The following is a 20,817-nucleotide window of genomic DNA, read 5'->3' as shown; positions in this document are numbered from 1 at the left end:
CCCTCTTCTCTCGCCGCATTTACCCTTGGCCACAGGAGCTTCCTCTGTTGTCTTTCAGCAAAAGTCAGGTCCTCTGCCAGGCGAATCCCTCTTTCCTTAAGTGCAGGATGGTCCCGTGCAGCTTTCCAAACTTTCTCTCTGTAGGATCTGAGCGCGAACTGAATAATGACTGGTCTAGGACGGTTGTTTCCAGACCCAAGACGTCCAATCCTGTGGATAGTGTCGACAGAGAAAGGGATGACATCTACCTCGTCCGGAGTCAGCAGTTTTAGAATTTCAAGCACTTTGCTTCTTATATTTTCTCCATCTGCTTCTCTCAAATTATTTAGCCTCAAGTTCCATCTCCTACTGTAGATCTCGGCCTGATCGCACTTGACTTGAACCATTCTGGCCACCTGCTCAATTTGCGATACTTTGCTCTCGTTAGCCTTGACTCTCGCAGACAGAGATTTCATCTCCTCGGCCACAAAATCAGTTGTCTTTGAAAGATTAACAATAGCGACCGAGTTCTGGGCAATCTGCTGTTCCACCGCCGAGAAACGCTCATTGAGAGCGTTGACAGCACGAAGTATGTCAGCATTCGATACATTGAAGTCTTCTTCCTGACATACTTTTTTTGAAAGAGGGCTACCTGTTGGAGTAGTTGGAGATGAATCAACTCCAGCTGATGCCTCGAGAAGCGAAGAAAGTAACTTTCTGTCCTTGTTCTTTGGCATGATGGAAAACTCGCACGTGGACTTGCAGTGTGCTCCGTCAATACAGGCTGCGTCACAGTCAGGTGAAATTTTTATAAAGTCTATTTATTGCATTCTTCCCTTAAAAGCGTTAACACTTCATGACTTGTAAAGAAACTTTACAATTTCGACCAGAAGATACGACTCCTCAAAAACGCCTCAGAGCTCGAACCAACACAACCGTTCAGGTCGCCATCTTGCGCCACCCCGTCCCCCGCTCCCGTCATCAATCCAGTCGACTCTCTCGGCAACGCGTCATAGTTGGGGGCCGTGGTCGGCGTGGGGGAAAGCAGCGTATGTATTTGAATGACAAAAATGTCATATTGCGAGTCATTGACGGCTGCCGACCGGCAACGGTACATTGCAAAATGAACTGTAATAGGTTATAATTGCCTTTATTTAATTAAAAACTGGGTCAATGACCCACCAAATGGCTGGAGGTGTCGTTTCCAGACTATTATCTGGTTGAATCTCCAGGTAAGACATCGCGGTAGCTACTGGTAACACAAGCCTAACTCAATCAACTAAGTTGATATAAGTTATTGTAAGTCCACAAAACCTTGTCACTTAACAACTGTACGTAACCTTCACTCCAAACTATTAATCCTTTTGTAAAACGGTGATCAGTAGTAACCTCGAAATTGCGAATGGTTTTGCTGACAGAATCAGAATTCTCACAGACTGCACTCTCACTCTGTATTGAGCTGATAACCTTAAGCTGATAACGCTAATGTGAATGAGACATCCCTTAGGAAAAACGAATCTTGTAGTATTTTAGGACAAAATATTATACAATATTATACAAAATATTACGTAATTCCTTTTATAAAAATACTATAGTATTTTACAGAGGAAGCTATTACAGAACATAGGAGAAGTATTATACAATATTATAGATATATAATATTCTATCTATAATATTTAATATTATAGATATTATAATATAGATTATATATAGGCTATTGTTATAATCTATATTAGATTATAATCTAATATAGATTATATATTATAATCCCCCCCCCCCCCCCCCTTTGACGTGTGTACGATCATTTTCTTCCAAATACGATAATTTTGAGCTTCTGGTACGATACTTTGATATTTTCAATCTGGCAACACTGTACAGGCATAAACAAATTACTTAAAACAACAGCCAATACTTGCATCAGGCGAATGTTTGGATGCGGAAGCGCTTGATATAAGGGACCGTCTGAAAATTACCCTCTGCGTTAAAACATCGGCAAGGTACAAGCTATTTCAATTACTTATATACAACATCATCCAAGTTTTAATCAAGTTTTTGTGTTGTTTTGTTGTCGACAAAGTGATTTTTTGTAAAAAAAAAAAAAAAAAAAAAAAAAAAGATTGCTAATTTGTTGCCTATCTGTTTACCCAATCGGACAAAATGTCTCAATAAAAGCCCTGCATTGTCTCATACGTTTTGATTACTAAATTAGAAAATATTAATCAGAAGATCTTGTGGGACATGGCAGCTCATTTTTTATTTATTTATTTATTTATTTCTGTTGGCTCATGCAAATTTGGGTAGCTACAGTGAAATGTTCAGTCATTTCCAATCTTCAAAAAGCATTGAACATGGAGTAAAGCCAATTGAGATTTCGTCCCCTTGGAATTATAAGGTTCTATCTGCGTTCTGAGCAGTTTTGAGATATAGACCTTATTCAGAGCAGCGCCATGACAGGTATGAAAGTGAGGCTGTGAGGGATAGACTTACCGTGCTTCCAATGGCATCCGCTGCCATTCGAGTTTTTAGTCAACTGACATTTCTTGGAAAGATATTTTTCCAGTGTTTCATGAGCAGAACAATCCAAAAACACATTAAATAACAGTACAGCCCATTGAAGAGATGCAAGTCTATCCCTCACAGCCTCGCTTTCATTCTCATTAAAAATCAAAGATGGCGCTGCCGTGAATAAGGTGAATGGAGCTTCAAAGTTTTTGCATTCCATATAGGAAAATGTGTATGGGGAACATTCTTTCAAACAAAAAATAATGGGGACCCTAAATGTACAAAACACATCACATAATGTAAATAAATTGCCACAGATTAAGAAAATGTGAATAACTCAATTTTGACAAAAATGTCAGATAGAACCTTATAATTCCAAGGGGACAATTTGTCATGGCCAAGAACTACAGATTGTTCAAACCAAAAAAAGTTATTCTCTCTTATAATTTTTAGGATTCAGAAACATCAAATGGATCAAACACGTGCAATCACTGCTGATATATTTTGTAGAGACAGATGCAGCTGTAACCTAAACATTTAATTTGTGTACCTAACTTTTTTTTAAGATGATGGTCTATAGCTTAACTTTTGCAGTCTTCACAATTCTAAAATTCATTTAGAGCTTTTTGTTTTCAACCCAGTTTATTTTTTCTAATTTGTTTGAGACAAAATTGTTACATTATGAATAAACTAACAATTACATAATAAAAAATAACTGATAATATATATTTTATTATTAACAAGTTTCATGTTTGTGATTTTCATTTGTCAATTATAGACAGTTTCTGACTATGAATTTGTGATCTAAATACATTTTATAAATAGCATTAATCATATTTATTCAGATACAGAAAAATGTGTGTATTACCTTTCTTTTGGCCAGTGTTTGTTTTAGTTGGGCTGTTTTAGTGGGACACTCACATCATTAACTTTAGGTTTGGCTGTTGTATCTGAGTTATAACAGCCAGATGAACAAATAGAAAGGTGATCTGATGGTGTTGATTGTTTTTTAACATAATCATTGTTTGACCTGTATCACTGAACTCCTATAGGTTAGAACCCTATTTCTGAGTTAAGTTTACCTTAAGGATTAAAGCAGCACTGTCATTGAGAATACAATTTTTAACCTTCAGTGAAATCCAAATGGTCAAATCAATAAAAAAAATAAACTTCTTAAAAAAAGTTTATAGTTTATGTAGACACTAAGAACTTCATACACAGACATTAAGAATCAGACTGTGAATCTCAACAATGGTGACAAATATAAAGCATGTCATAGTGCATTCTGGGTGCCACCAATCATGGCTCCCATCAATTCATTGCTGCATGAATAAATAATAAGCTTTTGTTCAGAGGTGATATGTTTGTCACCATTGCTGAGATTCATACGCTAATTCTTGATGACTGTCTGCATACAAATGTTTTTTCTTCTTTTTTAAGATGTTTCTTTTATTTATTTGATAGTTTTGATTTCATTGAAAAAGTTAAAATGGTATGCTCTACAATGACAGTGTTGCTATAATCCATGAGGTAAACTTAACTCAAAAATTGGGTTGTCGAAGTTACATAAACAAAATATGTTTGTTTCATGTAACCCAGTTATGTGGAACCTGTTTACATAAAAAAGGTTAATTAAACTATCAGTCTTGTTAAGTATAAATAATCAACATGGGCTTGGCAGATTGGCAACAGTGGGAGTGGCCAGAGGGCAATCTAGTCTAGAAACTACTTTGCAATGCACTGAACATGAACTTTGCTACCATTTTACAATACATGTTTTTATATTGATCTCAGGAATGTTCAAATGTCAGCCAACCAGGAAGCACAAACAGATGAACTGCTGGCGCTAAAGAGCATATACAATGAAGAGGAGTTTCACAGGACAGAATCAAGACAGAGCGGCAAGATCAATCTGTGCCTTGAGCTTCCTCCTAACTTCAGACTGCTAGTCAAGGTTAAGATTTCATACAAGATTTGGTAAAAAGCTAAAAACAACTACGAATAACAAACTGTTATTTGAACAAATATTGTACTTTGAACTACTATAAGATCCTTCATGATAAACTTGATACTAAGGCCAAGAGACAATAAAAAATAAAAACATTTAAAAAATTGCTCTCATACTAAATAATTATGCATTTTTTTCTCCAAACTAAGTCATAGTTTACCCATATTCAGCTGTTGAAGAGTTAGTCTTTCAGGATGCTCAGACTACCAACCTCAGACTTCTTTCAGTTACTCCAAAAGTGAACTGAGTGAGGATGTTTAACTGTACCAGCATGTAAATGTGGATCCTGATCTCTCTCTTTTTTTTTTTTTTTTTGCTCAGGAATGAACCACTTTTTTAAACTGTTAAACAATTCAGATTTTTTCTTTCCTCACAATTTTAAGTTTATATATCACAATTCTGCCCTTTTTCTTAGGAAAGTCAGAATTGTGAGTTTAAAATTTTGAAAAATATACTTAGAACTGCAAGGAAAACATAAAAGCTGGTTTCCACCACAGGATAAAACATTTTAAAAGATAACTGCGACTTTTTATCTCACAATTGTGAGATATAAAGTCTGAATTTTGTGATATAAAGTCACAATTGCTTGTTATAAAGTCAAAATTTATTTCTCGCTAGTTTATATCGTATAATTATGACTTTATTAATGCGCAATTGCGACTTTAAATCACACAATTCTGCGATAAAAGTCTCAAAAATAAAAAAGTATTTTTTATTCTGTGGCGGAAACAAGTTTCCATAGAAAGAAGTCCACATTGTGAGACTAAAAGTCACAATTACCTTTTTTTTTCTTCTGTGGCAGAAACAAGCACTGCATAGGATACAGGCAGAACGAAGTGGTGCCCCCCACACATCAAAGTACACACTCAGTATATTTATTTGATTAATCAAGATTTTGTGGATTAATAATTGCAAATAAAAGGCCAGATTGCAGTTTTGATTTTAATTCAAATAACTTTGGAGCTCTATGTGTTCCCCCTAAAGTCTTTATAAGTTGATGTTTTGTGCATATTTTTCATAGGGGAGGCATGCGTAGAGTGTGGAATATCTTTTCTCCCCCCTTTGGTTCTGAGTTTTGAGCTTCCTACAGACTACCCTTCATCATTGGCTCCAGTCTTCACTTTAAGCTCCAAATGGCTTTCAAGAGTTCAGGTTTGTATTTTTAGCATTGATATGAGCTTGTGCAATTAGAAAATAACATCAAATAGTTTTGTATTTTTATTTATGTAATTATTTGGTATTTTATTGTTGGGCATAATGATCATGGCATAACCATTAAGATAATCTCTGCTCAATTAATAAGTTATTTAATGTCTGAAAGATCACTGCACTTTGCAAGAGACTGGATGAACTTTGGCAAGAGAACAGGGGGACTGTGGTTCTTTTTACCTGGATCCAGTTTCTAAAGGAAGAAACTCTGGAAATTCTGAACCTCCAATCTCCCCTCGAGATCCAAACCATTGGTGGGCAGCCTCACTATGAATCTGGTCAGACCCAGTCAGACAGCAAAGTGCAAGAGTTGGACCAACGAGCAGTCCAAGAAGTTGACCCTCACACTGATATACTAACCCAGCTGCTGGATTTTAATGAAGCTCAGAAACAGAAGGTGTTTGATAGCAAGGTTTTTCGCTGTGGAATCTGCTTCTCTGAGAATCTGGGTTCAAACTCTTTGCTCTTCAAGGAGTGTCAGCATGTTTACTGCAAGACATGTTTTTAATGAATACTTTCAGATCCAGATTAGAGATGGCAAAGTCCAGTCCCTTACCTGTCCTATGCCCGAGTGTATGTCCTTGGCTTCTCCTGCACAGGTACTTTTTCTTGCGTGTTTGTGCCTGAGTATGAGCTATGAATAGATTTTGACTATTAAGCACTTTAGCTGGGAAACTAATGCCACTGCACTGCTATTATACTGTAGGTGAAACTTCTGGTGGGTGAAGATGAATTTACCCGCTATGACCGCCTCCTTCTACAGTCGAGTCTGAACCTAATGGCAGATGTTGTTTATTGTCCACGCATGAGTTGCTGTATGGCTGTGATGATCGAGCCTGACGCCAACATGGGCATCTGCCCCTCTTGCCGATTCGTCTTCTGCACCCTCTGCAAGCGAGTATACCATGGCCTCTCTCTCTGCAAAGAAGGTAAGATCACAGTGTCCTTTAATACACACTAGTACAATCAGGGCAAGTCAATTTCATTTTTATAACAATTTACATTGATGCATTTAGCAGATACTTACAACAAAGGAAGCAATTACAGCAAACACTATTCATAGTATACAATGGCAGGTTTTTATTAGAAAACTAGATTTGTTCAAACAGAGGTAAGATGCCTAGGTTAAATTTGTACGGAGCCCCCCTAGTCCCACTTTGGCAAAAAAAATTTATTGATACTATCTCGTGGCCTCAAGATACTAACTCGTGGCCTCAAGATAGTAACTCGTGGCCTCAAGATTGTAACTCGTGGCCTCAAGATAGTAACTCGTGGCCTCAAGATACTAACTCGTGGCCTCAAGATAGTAACTTGTGGCCTCAAGATAGTAACTCGTGGCCTCAAGATAGTAACTCGTGGCCTCAAGATAGTAACTCGTGGCCTCAAGATTGTAACTCGTAGCGTCAAGATACTATCTTGTGGCCTCAAGATAGTAACTCGTGGCCTCAAGATAGTAACTCGTGGCCTCAAGATTGTAACTCGTGGCCTCAAGATTGTAACTCGTGGCCTCAAGATAGTAACTCGTGGCCTCAAGATACTATCTTGTGGCCTCAAGATAGTAACTCGTGGCCTCAAGATAGTAACTCGTGGCCTCAAGATAGTAACTCGTGGCCTCAAGATTGTAACTCGTGGCCTCAAGATAGTAACTCGTGGCCTCAAGATAGTAACTCGTGGCCTCAAGATTGTAACTCGTGGCCTCAAGATTGTAACTCGTAGCCTCAAGATACTATCTTGTGGCCTCAAGATAGTAACTTGTGGCCTCAAGATAGTAACTCGTGGCCTCAAGTTTGTAACTCGTGGCCTCAAGTTTGTAACTCGTGGCCTCAAGTTTGTAACTCGTGGCCTCAAGTTTGTAACTCGTGGCCTCAAGATTGTAACTCGTGGCCTCAAGATTGTAACTCGTGGCCTCAAGATTGTAACTCGTGGCCTCAAGATTGTAACTCGTGGCCTCAAGATACTAACTCGTGGCCTCAAGATACTAACTCGTGGCCTCAAGATACTAACTCGTGGCCTCAAGATACTAACTCGTGGCCTCAAGATACTAACTCGTGGCCTCAAGATACTAACTCGTGGCCTCAAGATACTATCTCGTGGCCTCAAGATAGTAACTCGTGGCCTCAAGATTGTAACTCGTGGCCTCAAGATAGTAACTCGTGGCCTCAAGATAGTAACTCGTGGCCTCAAGATACTAAGATACTAAGATACTAACTCGATACTAACTAAGATACTAAGATACTAACTTGATACTAGTACTAAGATACTAACAAGATACTAAGATACTAAGATACTAACTCGTGGCCTCAAGATACTAACTCGTGGCCTCAAGATAGTAACTCGTGGCCTCAAGATACTAACTCGTGGCCTCAAGATAGTAACTCGTGGCCTCAAGATAGTAACTCGTGGCCTCAAGATTGTAACTCGTGGCCTCAAGATTGTAACTTGTGGCCTCAAGATTGTAACTCGTGGCCTCAAGATTGTAACTCGTGGCCTCAAGATACTAACTCGTGGCCTCAAGATAGTAACTCGTGGCCTCAAGATACTAACTCGTGGCCTCAAGATACTAAGATACTAAGATACTAACTCGATACTAACTAAGATACTAACTTGATACTAGTACTAAGATACTAACAAGATACTAAGATACTAAGATACTAACTCATGGCCTCAAGATAGTAACTCGTGGCCTCAAGATACTAACTTGTGGCCTCAAGATACTAACTCGTGGCCTCAAGATTGTAACTCGTGGCCTCAAGATACTAACTCGTGGCCTCAAGATACTAACTTGTGGCCTCAAGATAGTGACTCGTGGCCTCAAAATACTAACTCGTGGCCTCAAGATACTAACTTGTGGCCTCAAGATTGTAACTCGTGGCCTCAAGATTGTAACTTGTGGCCTCAATATTGTAACTCGTGGCCTCAAGATTGTAACTCGTGGCCTCAAGATACTAACTCGTGGCCTCAAGATAGTAACTCGTGGCCTCAAGATACTAACTCGTGGCCTCAAGATACTAAGATACTAAGATACTAACTCGATACTAACTAAGATACTAACTTGATACTAGTACTAAGATACTAACAAGATACTAAGATACTAAGATACTAACTCATGGCCTCAAGATAGTAACTCGTGGCCTCAAGATACTAACTTGTGGCCTCAAGATACTAACTCGTGGCCTCAAGATTGTAACTCGTGGCCTCAAGATACTAACTCGTGGCCTCAAGATACTAACTTGTGGCCTCAAGATAGTGACTCGTGGCCTCAAGATACTAACTCGTGGCCTCAAGATACTAACTTGTGGCCTCAAGATAGCAACTTGTGGCCTCAAGATAGTAACCCTTTGCCCTTAAGATAGTAACTCGTGGCCTCAAAATACTATCTTGTGGCCTCAAGATACTAACTCTATCTTGAGGCCACGAGTTACTATCTTGAGGCTACGAAATAGTATCTTGAGGCCATGAGATACTATCTTGAGGCCACGAGATACTATCTTGAGGCCACAAGATACTATCTTGAGGCCACGAGATACTATCTTGAGGCCACGAGATACTATCTTGAGGCCACGAGATACTATCTTGAGGCCACGAGATACTATCTTGAGGCCACGAGATACTATCTTGAGGCCACGAGATACTATCTTGAGGCCACGAGATACTATCTCGAGGCCACGAGTTACTATCTTGAGGCCACGAGTTAGTATCTTGAGGCCACAAGTTAGTATCTTGAGGCCACGAGTTACTATCTTGAGACCACGAGATAGTATCTTGAGGCCACAAGATAGTATCTTGAGGCCACGAGTTACTATCTTGAGGCCACGATTTACTATCTTGAGGCCATGAGTTACTATCTTGAGGCCACGAGATAGTATCTTGAGGCCACGATTTACTATCTTAAGGCCATGAGTTACTATCTTGAGGGCAAGAGTTAGTATCTTGAGGCCACGATTTACTATCTTAAGGCCATGAGTTACTATCTTGAGGGCAAGAGTTAGTATCTTGAGGCCACGAGTTAGTATCTTGAGGCCACGAGTTACTATCTTGAGGCCACAAGATAGTTATAATTAATTTTTTTATTTTTTTTTTTTGCCAAAGTGGGACCAGGTGGGCTCCGTAGGTTTTGTATATTTGAAAAGTGATTTTTGTCATCAACTGGTGGGTTTGCAGGGACTTTTCACAATACACAGCCATATTTGGTAATGCTATAATAAGACAATCTTATTTTCCTCTACAAAGTACAAATGGAAAAGGACCTTGAAGAAAACCAGCAAACTCAAAGAGTAAAGGATGAGGCGTTAAGCGAAGACTGGCTGATGCATAACACTAAACTCTGCCCTGCCTGTCGCACTAACATTCAGGTCAGTAACTACTAGCTCATGACTGCAAACAAACATTTCACTTTTGTTGTTTAAAGGTGGGGTCTTAGTGTAGATAGCTTAGTAAAAAGCTTTTAAAAATATAGGATTAATTTTCTCTTTTTGTTGACCGACATAAAAAAAAATAGACCCAGGAGCAGCATTTTTGGGGCATCATTTGTATGATCAGATTTGATCGTAAATTCCATGGATTTGTTAATCATTAAAAGTGACTAACAAATCTGGATACATTTATTCTCTAATTGTCTTTAACCAATATTTAACTGACAAATGTACGTAAGTAAGAAAAAAATTTCACTGACTAATTATTTTAACATCTTAACATCTCGTGTAATGGAAATCTGTAGATGCTGAAATACCTAAATTCTATGCAATGTCGCATTTAGAAATGTGATTTTTGAACATGGCAAAGAGCCATTGGAGGATTCTTCTTTTACACTCAATCACAACTAGCCTGGATGCCAGGACTCGATCCATTGAGGAGTAATTATGATAAGGCAAAAAATGTTCGCACCAATCAAATTTCCAAGGCGGGCTTTATACGATGATGGACAGGTGATCTGCAGGGACGTAATCATCACGTTATCAAAGAGCGCTTAACTAGTTTCCCTCAAAGATGACTGCTGCTGGAGAATTGAGATGTATAGATTCCGCTGTCGCGTCTGTTGTAAAATAAATCGACAGCGAATTCAATTTAATAGACAAACAAAAAAACTGCAATCAAGGCATTTGTCGATCGGAAAGATATTTTTGCCGTCCTTCCTACATGATTTAGGAAAAGTACCTTATCAGCTGGCTCTGACGGTCGCTAAGAAGATGGGACGTAATGAAAAGCCTGTGGTCGTTGTGGTTTCTCCTTTGGTCGCACTCATGGAGAAGTAGCCTAAGTAAAAGAAGCAACACTCGTTATTTAACTTCTAAAATAAGTAAGTTCTGTAGTTGACAACTATGCAAAGTAGTTGACTTACTGCATTGCTCTGATTGGTTGTAGGTCTACCGACTATCCAATTGAGTGCAGAGTTTTTTTCTTGTTCGGTTAAGACACGCCTCATAATCAAAGCCCTACGGAGCAGTTTCAGACTCATATTCCGACAATAATATGAGTATGACGAAGTCAGGCTAAATCACAACACCATGACCCATTACAATTCCCCTGGTATTTGTGGACTGTTTAACTTGGATATTCTATAATACCTTTTCACTTTTTGGCTCTGTCCTAACTTTATAAATGGGTTGCAGCCATCAAAATCAAAATTTGTTTATATTTACAAACATTTAAGTTGTTCAGTGACAACATTGGAAATGTTAAAAATTAACTTTTGTAAGTTAAAGAAAAGTGAAACGAAGACCTTGATAGCTAGGACTGTAATTATAGCTTGTTGGGATAAGTGACCACTGTGGTGCATCGGTAAGAATGCAACTGGATGCTCTGACTCTCTTGAAGGGGTTTATTGACAGCCAACAGATGATTGTCTGTCTTCTTAAAATGTACAGTATGTGTGTGGTTCTACAACAACAACAATAAAGAAAAGAAAAATATCAGCATACAAATAACAAAATGCTGTCAGGATACAATTATTAAAGCTAATACTTGTCATTTAGTATAATCTTCACTTCAGGTAACTTTAGCTATTTAAATCAAATAAACAAAATAATATACCAGCACACATTAGCTTATTATTAAATTAAACCGCCTTCTCTCAGTAACAACAACCAAAAACACATAGTTCTCGACTACATAATCATTATAAACACTCCATGAATAACTATGCAGTATCAGATTAATACTCATAAGCACAATAGTAGTGTATTACTAATAATATAGGCATTAATGTGCTGTTAGCGAACTTTTAGCTAACCATACTGCATTTCAACTGAGTACCTCAGATTAAGCAACACTCATAAATACCCTAATACACCAAAATACACATATGTAAAACATTCAACAGGGTACTCACATGTCTCTGAACGCACACATGCACGGATCACAGCACAGATGACTGATTTATTAACTATTCTCCTCAGAAATATCTACGATGGGCTTCCCGGCCACTCTCACCGTTAACTCAAAAACGAAACCTATCAGTTCGCGCAAAACGGGTGTCCTCTCCGTGACTCCAAAACAAAGACGCTGATTGGCTGATCCCCGTTACCAAGACATTAATAACGAGTCCTTCTTTACAGCCGCCCCCAAATTTGCACAGTCAAATTTGCTGTCCCAGAGAAGGACTATTGGTCTCAGGTGCTGTCTCAGGTATGGCAGGAAGTGGAACAAGACGGGCAACTGGCCGGGTGTAAGTTCTGTTGTTCACCTGGATCTCTGCTGTCCTAATCCTCCCATCTGCACCTGGGATAACCTTAGTGATGCGGCCAATAGGCCAAAGTGCCCTCGGGAGTTGTGGGTCAACGATCATGGCAACAGCCCCAGATTGTAGTGGGGCCACTTCTTTCTGCCACTTGGTGCGCGTCTGCAAGGCAGGAAGATAGTGCCTAATAAATGTCCTCCAGAATTGGTCAGCGAGGACCTGCGTATGCCTCCAGCGGCGGCGGCTCAACAGCTCGGACTCTGGATACAACACTTGAGGCAACGATGGGTCGGGCCGCCCCATCACAAGCAGATTGGGGGTTACTGGGTCAGGGTCTGCAACGTCACTGGATACATACCCCAAGGGCTTAGAGTTTACGATGCCCTCTATCTCGATCAGAACCGTGCGCAGGACTTCTTCTGTCACTGTCTGCATCTGGATCGTAGCATACAGGGCAGCTTTGATAGATTTGATTTCCCTCTCCCATGCACCACCAAAGTGAGGCGCACTTGGAGGGTTGAATCTGAACTCAATCTGATGTTTGGCCAGTTCTGCTTGTAGAGTGGGGTGCAGTGCCTTGAAAGACTCGTGGATTTCCCTCTCTCCCCCTCTGAAATTTGTGCCCTGGTCCGACAGAAGCTCCGCTGGTTTTCCTCTGCGTGAGATGAATCTGCGGAGGGCCATCAGAAAGGAATCCTGGTCTAGACTAGTCAGGACGTCTATGTAGACAGCTCGGGTAGTAAGGCACTTAAATAATATACCCCAACGCTTCTCATTACGCCGTCCGATTTTGACCATGAAGGGCCCGAAACAATCCGTTCCTGTAGAGAAGAAAGGTGGTTTCATTAACCGCAGGCGGGCAAGAGGTAAGTCTGCCATTTGTGGCACTGCAGGCTTTGCTCTCCATCTCCGACAATCAGGGCAGGAGTGCTGATGCCGCTTCACAGCTTCTCTTCCCCGAAGGATCCAGTACCGTCGGCGAAGCTCTGCAAAGAGTCGCTCTGAGCCTGGATGACGAAGATCACGGTCAGCATCTTGTATGATGAGTTTAGACACCTGGTGAGCTGGGTCCAGAACTATCGGATGAATGGTTTCTGTGTCCAGCAAGTCACTGCGACGCAATCTGCCTCCAACCCGGATCAGCTGCAGTCGATCATCATATTCAGGGGCTAATGTAATCAACCGGCTGGTGGAAGGGACAGGTTTTCCTTCTGAGAGGAGTTGAAAGTCCTCCCCGAAGCAGTCTAACTGGACTTGCCTCAGTAAATCTCTCTCAGAATCCCGATAGTCTTGTGCAGTTGGCGTTGACTTGCTACCTGCCGCCCCATGGCGAGACCTCACAACCGCCTCTAACATGTCCCTGAAACCATTGAATTGGCTGGCATCAAGTAAGGGCGGAAGAGGGGTGGTGGTGATAGAGCCGCAGAATGTAGCCTTGCGAAGCTCTGTGGCGTCCAACTGCTCAGCCTTTGGCTTAGTAGGCCAATACTCAGATGACATGCGCAGAAATGCTGGGCCGTGCTTCCACCGGCTCTCCCCCCCCAGCTCCGTTAGGGTCTTCCCGCGCGTAATGTCATCCGCGGGATTATTTTCAGAATCCACGTACCTCCATGCTTGGGCCTCAGTCAGCTCCTGGATCTCGGAGACCCTGGTGCCCACAAACACCTTAAACCTGCATGAGTCTGACTGAAGCCATGTAAGAACTGTGGTGGAGTCTGTCCAGAGTACCACTTCATGAAGTACCAGGGTGAGTTCACGCTGCAACAACCTTGCCAACTGAGCTCCAGTCACCGCCGCACATAGCTCTAATCGAGGTATCGACTGCTGGCGCTTAGGAGCCACTCTAGAACGTGCAGTCAGAAAGGCCACCTCCACTTTACCACCTGAACCCTCCGTACGAAGATACGCAACTGATCCGTAAGCTTTCTCAGATGCGTCACAGAATATGTGGAGGCTCCTGACGGAACTTGGGTGATCCAGAGGGGGGCTTGAATAGCATCGTGGCAAGACAATCTCTGGAAGGTGCTGCAGCTCATTCTCCCAAGTTAACCAGGCCTTGAGGGCGTCATCTGGCAGTGACGGGTCATCCCACTCTCTCTCTTTGTTCCATAATTGCTGGACAATGATTTTGGCCCGTGTGGCGAAGGGAACGAGAAAGCCAAGTGGATCAAAAAGACGTGCCAGTGTACTATAGATATTCCTCATAGTAGGTGTGGGACGGTCAGTTAGGCTGCACTTGTATGCCAGAGTGTCTGAGGCACAAAGCCATCGGAGTCCAAGTGCGAGCTCCAGTGGATCCTCCATTGATTCTGTGAACCATAACTCACTGCTCTCGGATCTCGCCCCTTTTGGAAGGTGACTGATAACTTCTGGAATGTTACTAGTCCACTGACGCAGCTCGAAACCCCCTGAGGCTAACAACATCTTCAATTTGTCAACCAGCTGTCTTGCTGCTGTAGGGGATGAGAGGCTCTGTAAGTGGTTATCCACATAAAAATAACGCTCAACGGCCACCCTGACATCCTCCTCTGGCTGGCTATGGTCGGTCACATGTTTCTGTAGTGCAAACGTTGCACAGCAGGGGCTGCATGTCGTTCCGAAGGGGAGGACCTGCCACTCATAAGTGCAGGGTGGCGCCTCTTTGTTCAGGTCCCTCCAAACAAAACGAAGCAGGGATCTGTCTTCTGGCAGCAGCCTGATTTGGTGGAACATGCCTTTTATGTCACTACTTATAGCGACAGAATGCTCCCGAAATCTTAGCAGGACACCTAACAGGCTGGAGGTCAATGTGGGGCCTGGTAGCAGAAGCTCATTCAGGTTATAGCCCTTGTATGCAAAGGAGCAGTTGAATACGAGTCGGTTTTTTCCATTATGACTCACCATGTGGTGAGGTATGAACCAGGACTCTGTAGACAAACTCAGCTCTTCTTCTGTTACCTTCTTCACATACCCTGCCTGTTCCAACTTCAGGATCTCTGCTGCATAGGCTGATGCTCGTATTGGGTCTTTCATCAGACGTCTTTCGGTGCTCCGCAGACTCGCCAGTACAGCATCCTTGGAGGTGCGGAGACAGGGCATGTTCTTTACACGAAGCAAGGGGGTGGCGTAGCGATTGACTCCGTCGACTTCCACCCTCACTGTCCTGGTTTCCAGCATGCGAACTGCCTCTTGATCGAGCTTTGAGCGAATCACCATCTTCTCACTCCTATAAGGCAATACGTCCATTTGCCATAGCTTCTCAACATGATGAAGGAGCTCTGCAGAGGGTGACTGTGTGGCGATATGCAGACACTGCTGTGGCTGGAGATATTGCCTGAGGATTTTGGTTGGGCCCTGAATAGTCCAGCCCAACTTGGTCTTTACAGCGGCTGGTCCTCCAGGCGGACCCATACGAACCGGTTCCACTGGCGTGATCAGGTGCGTGTAGTCTGACCCAATCAGGACCATGGGATGAACACATTCCAATGTTTGCAAAGGGAGTCCTTTCAGGTGTTTATATTTGCGCTGGAGTGTCTTCACCGGTTGTGAGTGCTCTGCCAGCCCCAGCTGATCGGCAGTAAAGGCTCTCCTGATCTTGTAGGATTTTTGGGGGTGACTGGCAGGAGAAATAGAGAAGGAGACAGACATACCCTGTAGAATTCTAAGATCCTGGCGCACAGTCCTTAAAGCGAGGCTCTCTGGTTCCCCTTTAAGTTTAAGCTCTTTAGCAGCGGCTGGAAGTAACATAGTCCGCTCTGACCCGTCATCCAGTATCGCGTAGGTCTCCAGGGCCTGCTCTCCATTATGTAGCACAACCTTTGTTACCTTCAGGAGCACCTGACTACAGCCAGACTGCCTATCCAAGTAGAGAACTTCATTGGCGGTACTCACTAAACAGGAGGTGTTCTCTGTGGCTGGTGTCACTATGGCTGACCTAATGTTAAGGTCGTGGAGAGCTTCCAGATGTCTGCCATTACAATTCTTGCACCTGGCCTTTAGTTTGCACTGTGCGGCCTGATGACAGCGACCACAATGCCAGCACCGCCTGTTTCTCTTGATCCAATCTCTCCGCTGCTCAGTTGTTAGCTGGCTAAATTTACTGCACTGGTTCAAGTAATGCAGGGCATCGGTACAGTATGGGCAGGGCAGAGTGACTTTGCCTTGTGGATTTGCACTAGTGGATGGGAATACTGGGACAGTCGGGCCACTTGAAGACTGTTCCGCTCCATGGAGGACTGTGGTTGGCCTGCCATACTTTGAGTCCTTCCGTCTCTCCCTTTTACCTTCCGGGTTCTCTCTGGGTCGGGATTCATATCCATACTCCTGAATCTGCAGCTCAAACTCCAGCCAGCTAGCGAAGTCTAACAGCGTAGGGACACGGATGCCGAGGGGTTGTAGGTGTCTCAGAAATCCAGACCGCATGTCTTGCGGGAGCTTGGACATAAGCCTAGTGACATGGGACCCACACTGAAGCTCAATATGGCCTTTCTCTCCAAGCTGATCGAGCATGCCAACCAGGGCTCTCACTCTGAGGGCAAATCCTTTAAAGGCAGCAATGTCCTGACTACGGATGTTAGGCGCCTCCATCAGATCGGCAATCCGCCTTAATGCTAGCTGGTGAGGTTGCCCATAGTGCTCTGTTAAGGAGGCCATAGTGTCGGTGTAGGGTTGGGTAGAGTTGGTATATGAGTCAGCAATGAGGAGTGCTTCCTCAAATTTTAGATGATCAACTAGAATCTGATATTTAAACCTCTCCGTAGCATCCTTGGGGAGGAGATTCTCCAGGGAGGTCTTCAGCCTAGCAAACTCACGTGGGTCCCCTCTACTAAAATCTGGGATGGTGGGTTGAGGACCCCGATATATGTACTCTGTTGCTTGACGGGAGTGAACGTTTTCGGGTCTCTGTCCATCAGCTGCGCCTGGCTCAGGAGGAATCACATGAGGTAAAATATGTGGACGGTCTTGCGGCTCTGTCGGCTGGTGTGACCTCACCATCCGACCAGATGCAACCAGCTTACTGTTCTCTGATGCTGACATTTCAGGAAGCTGCTCCTGAGTAATCCCCATCTTCTTAAGGCATGTCATCAACTCTACCACTAACTCTGTGGGCAGTGTGGTAGTGGATAGCTGTGGTTCCTCCTCATCATCTGCCACTGGAGGGGGGGGAAGGGGCCAGTCTTCATCGTCCACTTCTATTTTACTGGATACCTGCACAGGTGCTAATGTAGTATGGGCCGTAACCTGTGGTGTGGGTCTTAGTGAGCTAGTGGCGGCAGTGTGCACTGAGGGTTGAGCGTGCGGGCTGTACTCCGGGGGGGAGAATGCAATGTGTTGTGATGGATCTGGACCTTTACTTAGATTAAGCTGTGTTTGCATCTCCATTACGATGAGTTGAAGCCTTTGGTTCTCCTCTCTTATCCTTTGCAGCTCATCTAATATTTCAGGTGAAGCCCCTGGGGTTACTCTGTGAGACAGTGGTCTAGCTGGGGTGCTCTCATAATGGGGTCCCCAGAACACTGACTCTCTGGAATACTTAGAGCGAGCACCAGTCCGGTTCCACTGATCAAGTAGCTGTGAAGTGCTTGACATCTGGTCAATCCTCTCACTACTGTAATAGGGCTCCTGCATCTGATAGGAGGGCTGTGAGGAGAGTGATGCAGCCTGGGGGGGTCCCTCCACAACAGGCAGGGAGATTTCATAATCAGCAAACCAGGTTGGCGGACGTGTCTGACGTCTCGGACGGGTATTAGGAAGTGGCGTCGCCTCACCTCTACCATATGGAAACATCCTCCTTCACAGCAGTCACACAACATCCGGCTCGAAGGACCAATTTGAAACGAAGACCTTGATAGCTAGGACTGTAATTATAGCTTGTTGGGATAAGTGACCACTGTGGTGCATCGGTAAGAATGCAACTGGATGCTCTGACTCTCTTGAAGGGGTTTATTGACAGCCAACAGATGATTGTCTGTCTTCTTAAAATGTACAGTATGTGTGTGGTTCTACAACAACAACAATAAAGAAAAGAAAAATATCAGCATACAAATAACAAAATGCTGTCAGGATACAATTATTAAAGCTAATACTTGTCATTTAGTATAATCTTCACTTCAGGTAACTTTAGCTATTTAAATCAAATAAACAAAATAATATACCAGCACACATTAGCTTATTATTAAATTAAACCGCCTTCTCTCAGTAACAACAACCAAAAACACATAGTTATCGACTACATAATCATTATAAACACTCCATGAATAACTATGCAGTATCAGATTAATACTCATAAGCACAATAGTAGTGTATTACTAATAATATAGGCATTAATGTGCTGTTAGCGAACTTTTAGCTAACCATACTGCATTTCAACTGAGTACCTCAGATTAAGCAACACTCATAAATACCCTAATACACCAAAATACACATATGTAAAACATTCAACAGGGTACTCACATGTCTCTGAACGCACACATGCACGGATCACAGCACAGATGACTGATTTATTAACTATTCTCCTCAGAAATATACGATGGGCTTCCCGGCCACTCTCACCGTTAACTCAAAAACGAAACCTATCAGTTCGCGCAAAACGGGTGTCCTCTCCGTGACTCCAAAACAAAGACGCTGATTGGCTGATCCCCGTTACCAAGACATTAATAACGAGTCCTTCTTTACAAAAAGCTTCAGGAGAATGAACAAACCCCAGATTACTAATTTTACTGCATTTTACGAAATGGCCCAACTTTTCTTGAAATGGGGCTGTAGTTTCTTACTGATTTTTTTCTTTCTTTTTTTTTAGAAAGACGTGGGCTGCAACAAGATGACCTGCATTTTCTGTCAACAGTATTTCTGCTGGATCTGCCTTGCAGTTCTTGACAAAAGGGAACCCTACGGCCACTTCAGAGGCAACACCAATCCGTGCAATGCTGATGTATAGTGGTTGTTCTTCACGTACAAAGAATAAGGCATGCATCACATTACATGAATGGTTTTATTTCACCTCTAGAGGGCTGTTTTACTGTAGAACCAAAGACTAAACTGTAGACAAGTAAAACCCTTGCCGGTGCACAGAGGAATTTAAAACTATTGCAAACTATCACCATTGATTTGAACGGATAACCACAAATTCCACAAAGTAAATGCATGTAAGTAGTGCATGTGCTACGTCCAAATTCACCTATTTATAACATAAAAGTGTGCACTCGTTTTGTAAAGAAAAGTACTTTTTTAAATGGAGAAGAATCTTGAAACCATGGACCGTTTACTGTATTTCTATTGTGCAATCATCTTGTCATGGATGGTCAATGTCTTCATATACTGTACACATACTCCACATTTCATTTTAGACGCTACTTAAAGGATTAGTTCACTTAAAAAAAAAAACAACTTTTTCTGATAATTTACTCACCCCCATGTCATCCAATATGTCCATGTCTTTCTTTCTTCAGTCGAAAATAAATTCATGTTTTTGATGAAAACATTCAAGGATTTTCTCCATATAATGGACTTCATTGGGAACCAAACGGTTCAAGGTCCAAATGACCGTTTCAGTGCAACTTCAAAGGGCTTTAAACGAAACCAGACGATGAATAAGGGTCTTATCTAGCGAAACGATCGCTCATTTCAAAAATAAATCATTTTTTAAAAAGTTTTATAAGCACAAATGCTCGTTCTGTGATGCGCGATCGTGACTCTCCTGTTCAAACTCATCAAAATTAACGAATCTTTTTTCGAGTCATTTGGTTCGTTCAACGAGTCATTTGGTTCAGTCATTCTACCTACCAGAACAGAGCAAGGCGAGCATTTGTGCTTATAAAACTCAAACTTTTTTATTTATTTTTGAAATGACCGATCGCTTCGCTAGATAAGACCCTTATTCGTCGTCTGGTGTCGTTTAAAGCCCTTTGAAGCTGCACTGAAACTCTCATTTGGACCTTGAACAGTTTGGTACCCAACAGTTGGACTATTCAAATTTTAAAAAGATAAATTATTGCTTTAGTCCAACTGAAATTGATGTTTGCATGCAACCTCACCAAAACACCATATAGTCACATACTATTCACCCTAAACAGTAGATTAGAATTCATTTATTATCCCCACTTATCCCCAAATCATGTCTTTAGAAGTGCAATATCTCGACAAACATAAAGGTGCAATGGAATAATGGGATCTCTATCAACATTTTAATCCTCTTACAGATTATCATATTGACCCATTAAAGGAATAAAGTGGTATTGAACACTGTTTTTTTTTTTTTGGTACTGGGTCAACAATACATTTTTAGCAAAAAATTATCAAAGAAATCCTCCACAGTGTACTATAATCTTCCTGCTTTAAATGGAGTACTGTATATTTATCTATCTGAAATGCAGAGTAAATTTCACGTTTAATGTACTGTATGCTAAAGATGCTGGTGTACTTCACTGAGATATTATTTAAAAGTTATTATTTTGCTCTAAATTAG

General features: G+C 42.0%; 1 protein-coding gene and 1 pseudogene across 3 annotated transcripts; one reads left to right on the top strand and one right to left on the bottom strand.

The window, feature by feature from the left end:
* Window positions 1-717: 717 nt before the first annotated feature.
* Window positions 718-19,931, top strand: LOC120470509 (E3 ubiquitin-protein ligase RNF14-like; annotated as a pseudogene). Its single transcript, XR_016146764.1, has 7 exons — window positions 718-773; window positions 5,292-5,347; window positions 5,511-5,641; window positions 5,811-6,297; window positions 6,405-6,627; window positions 9,929-10,050; window positions 19,153-19,931. The product of XR_016146764.1 is annotated as an E3 ubiquitin-protein ligase RNF14-like (transcript).
* On the bottom strand, window positions 11,502-18,873 carry LOC148973313 (uncharacterized). Of its 2 annotated transcripts, none has more exons than XR_016146817.1 (2): window positions 12,027-18,869; window positions 11,502-11,575 (listed from the first exon to the last, which is right to left on the bottom strand). XR_016146817.1 is itself a non-coding variant. In XM_089120984.1 (2 exons), exon 2 carries the CDS (start codon window positions 18,138-18,140, stop codon window positions 12,273-12,275), a length of 5,868 nt encoding a protein of 1,955 aa, XP_088977110.1. In that variant the 5' UTR covers window positions 18,141-18,355; window positions 18,807-18,873; the 3' UTR covers window positions 11,502-12,272. The 2 variants fall into 2 exon arrangements, 1 of the variants encoding a protein (XP_088977110.1); XM_089120984.1 differs by having other exon boundaries at window positions 11,502-18,355; window positions 18,807-18,873.
* Window positions 19,932-20,817: the final 886 nt, after the last annotated feature.

Source organism: Pimephales promelas, chromosome 16 (assembly GCF_988280905.1).
Source record: "Pimephales promelas chromosome 16, fPimPro1.hap1.1, whole genome shotgun sequence".
Classification (NCBI taxonomy): Eukaryota; Metazoa; Chordata; class Actinopteri; order Cypriniformes; family Leuciscidae; genus Pimephales; species Pimephales promelas.
The sequence above is the reverse complement of the archived record's forward strand: the minus strand, read 5'-3'. Positions and strand labels throughout refer to the sequence as shown.

Excerpts from the sequence above, each read along its gene's own strand:
- LOC148973313 (XM_089120984.1), bottom strand. The coding sequence starts at position 18,140 with ATGTTTCCATATGGTAGAGGTGAGGCGACGCCACTTCCTAATACCCGT.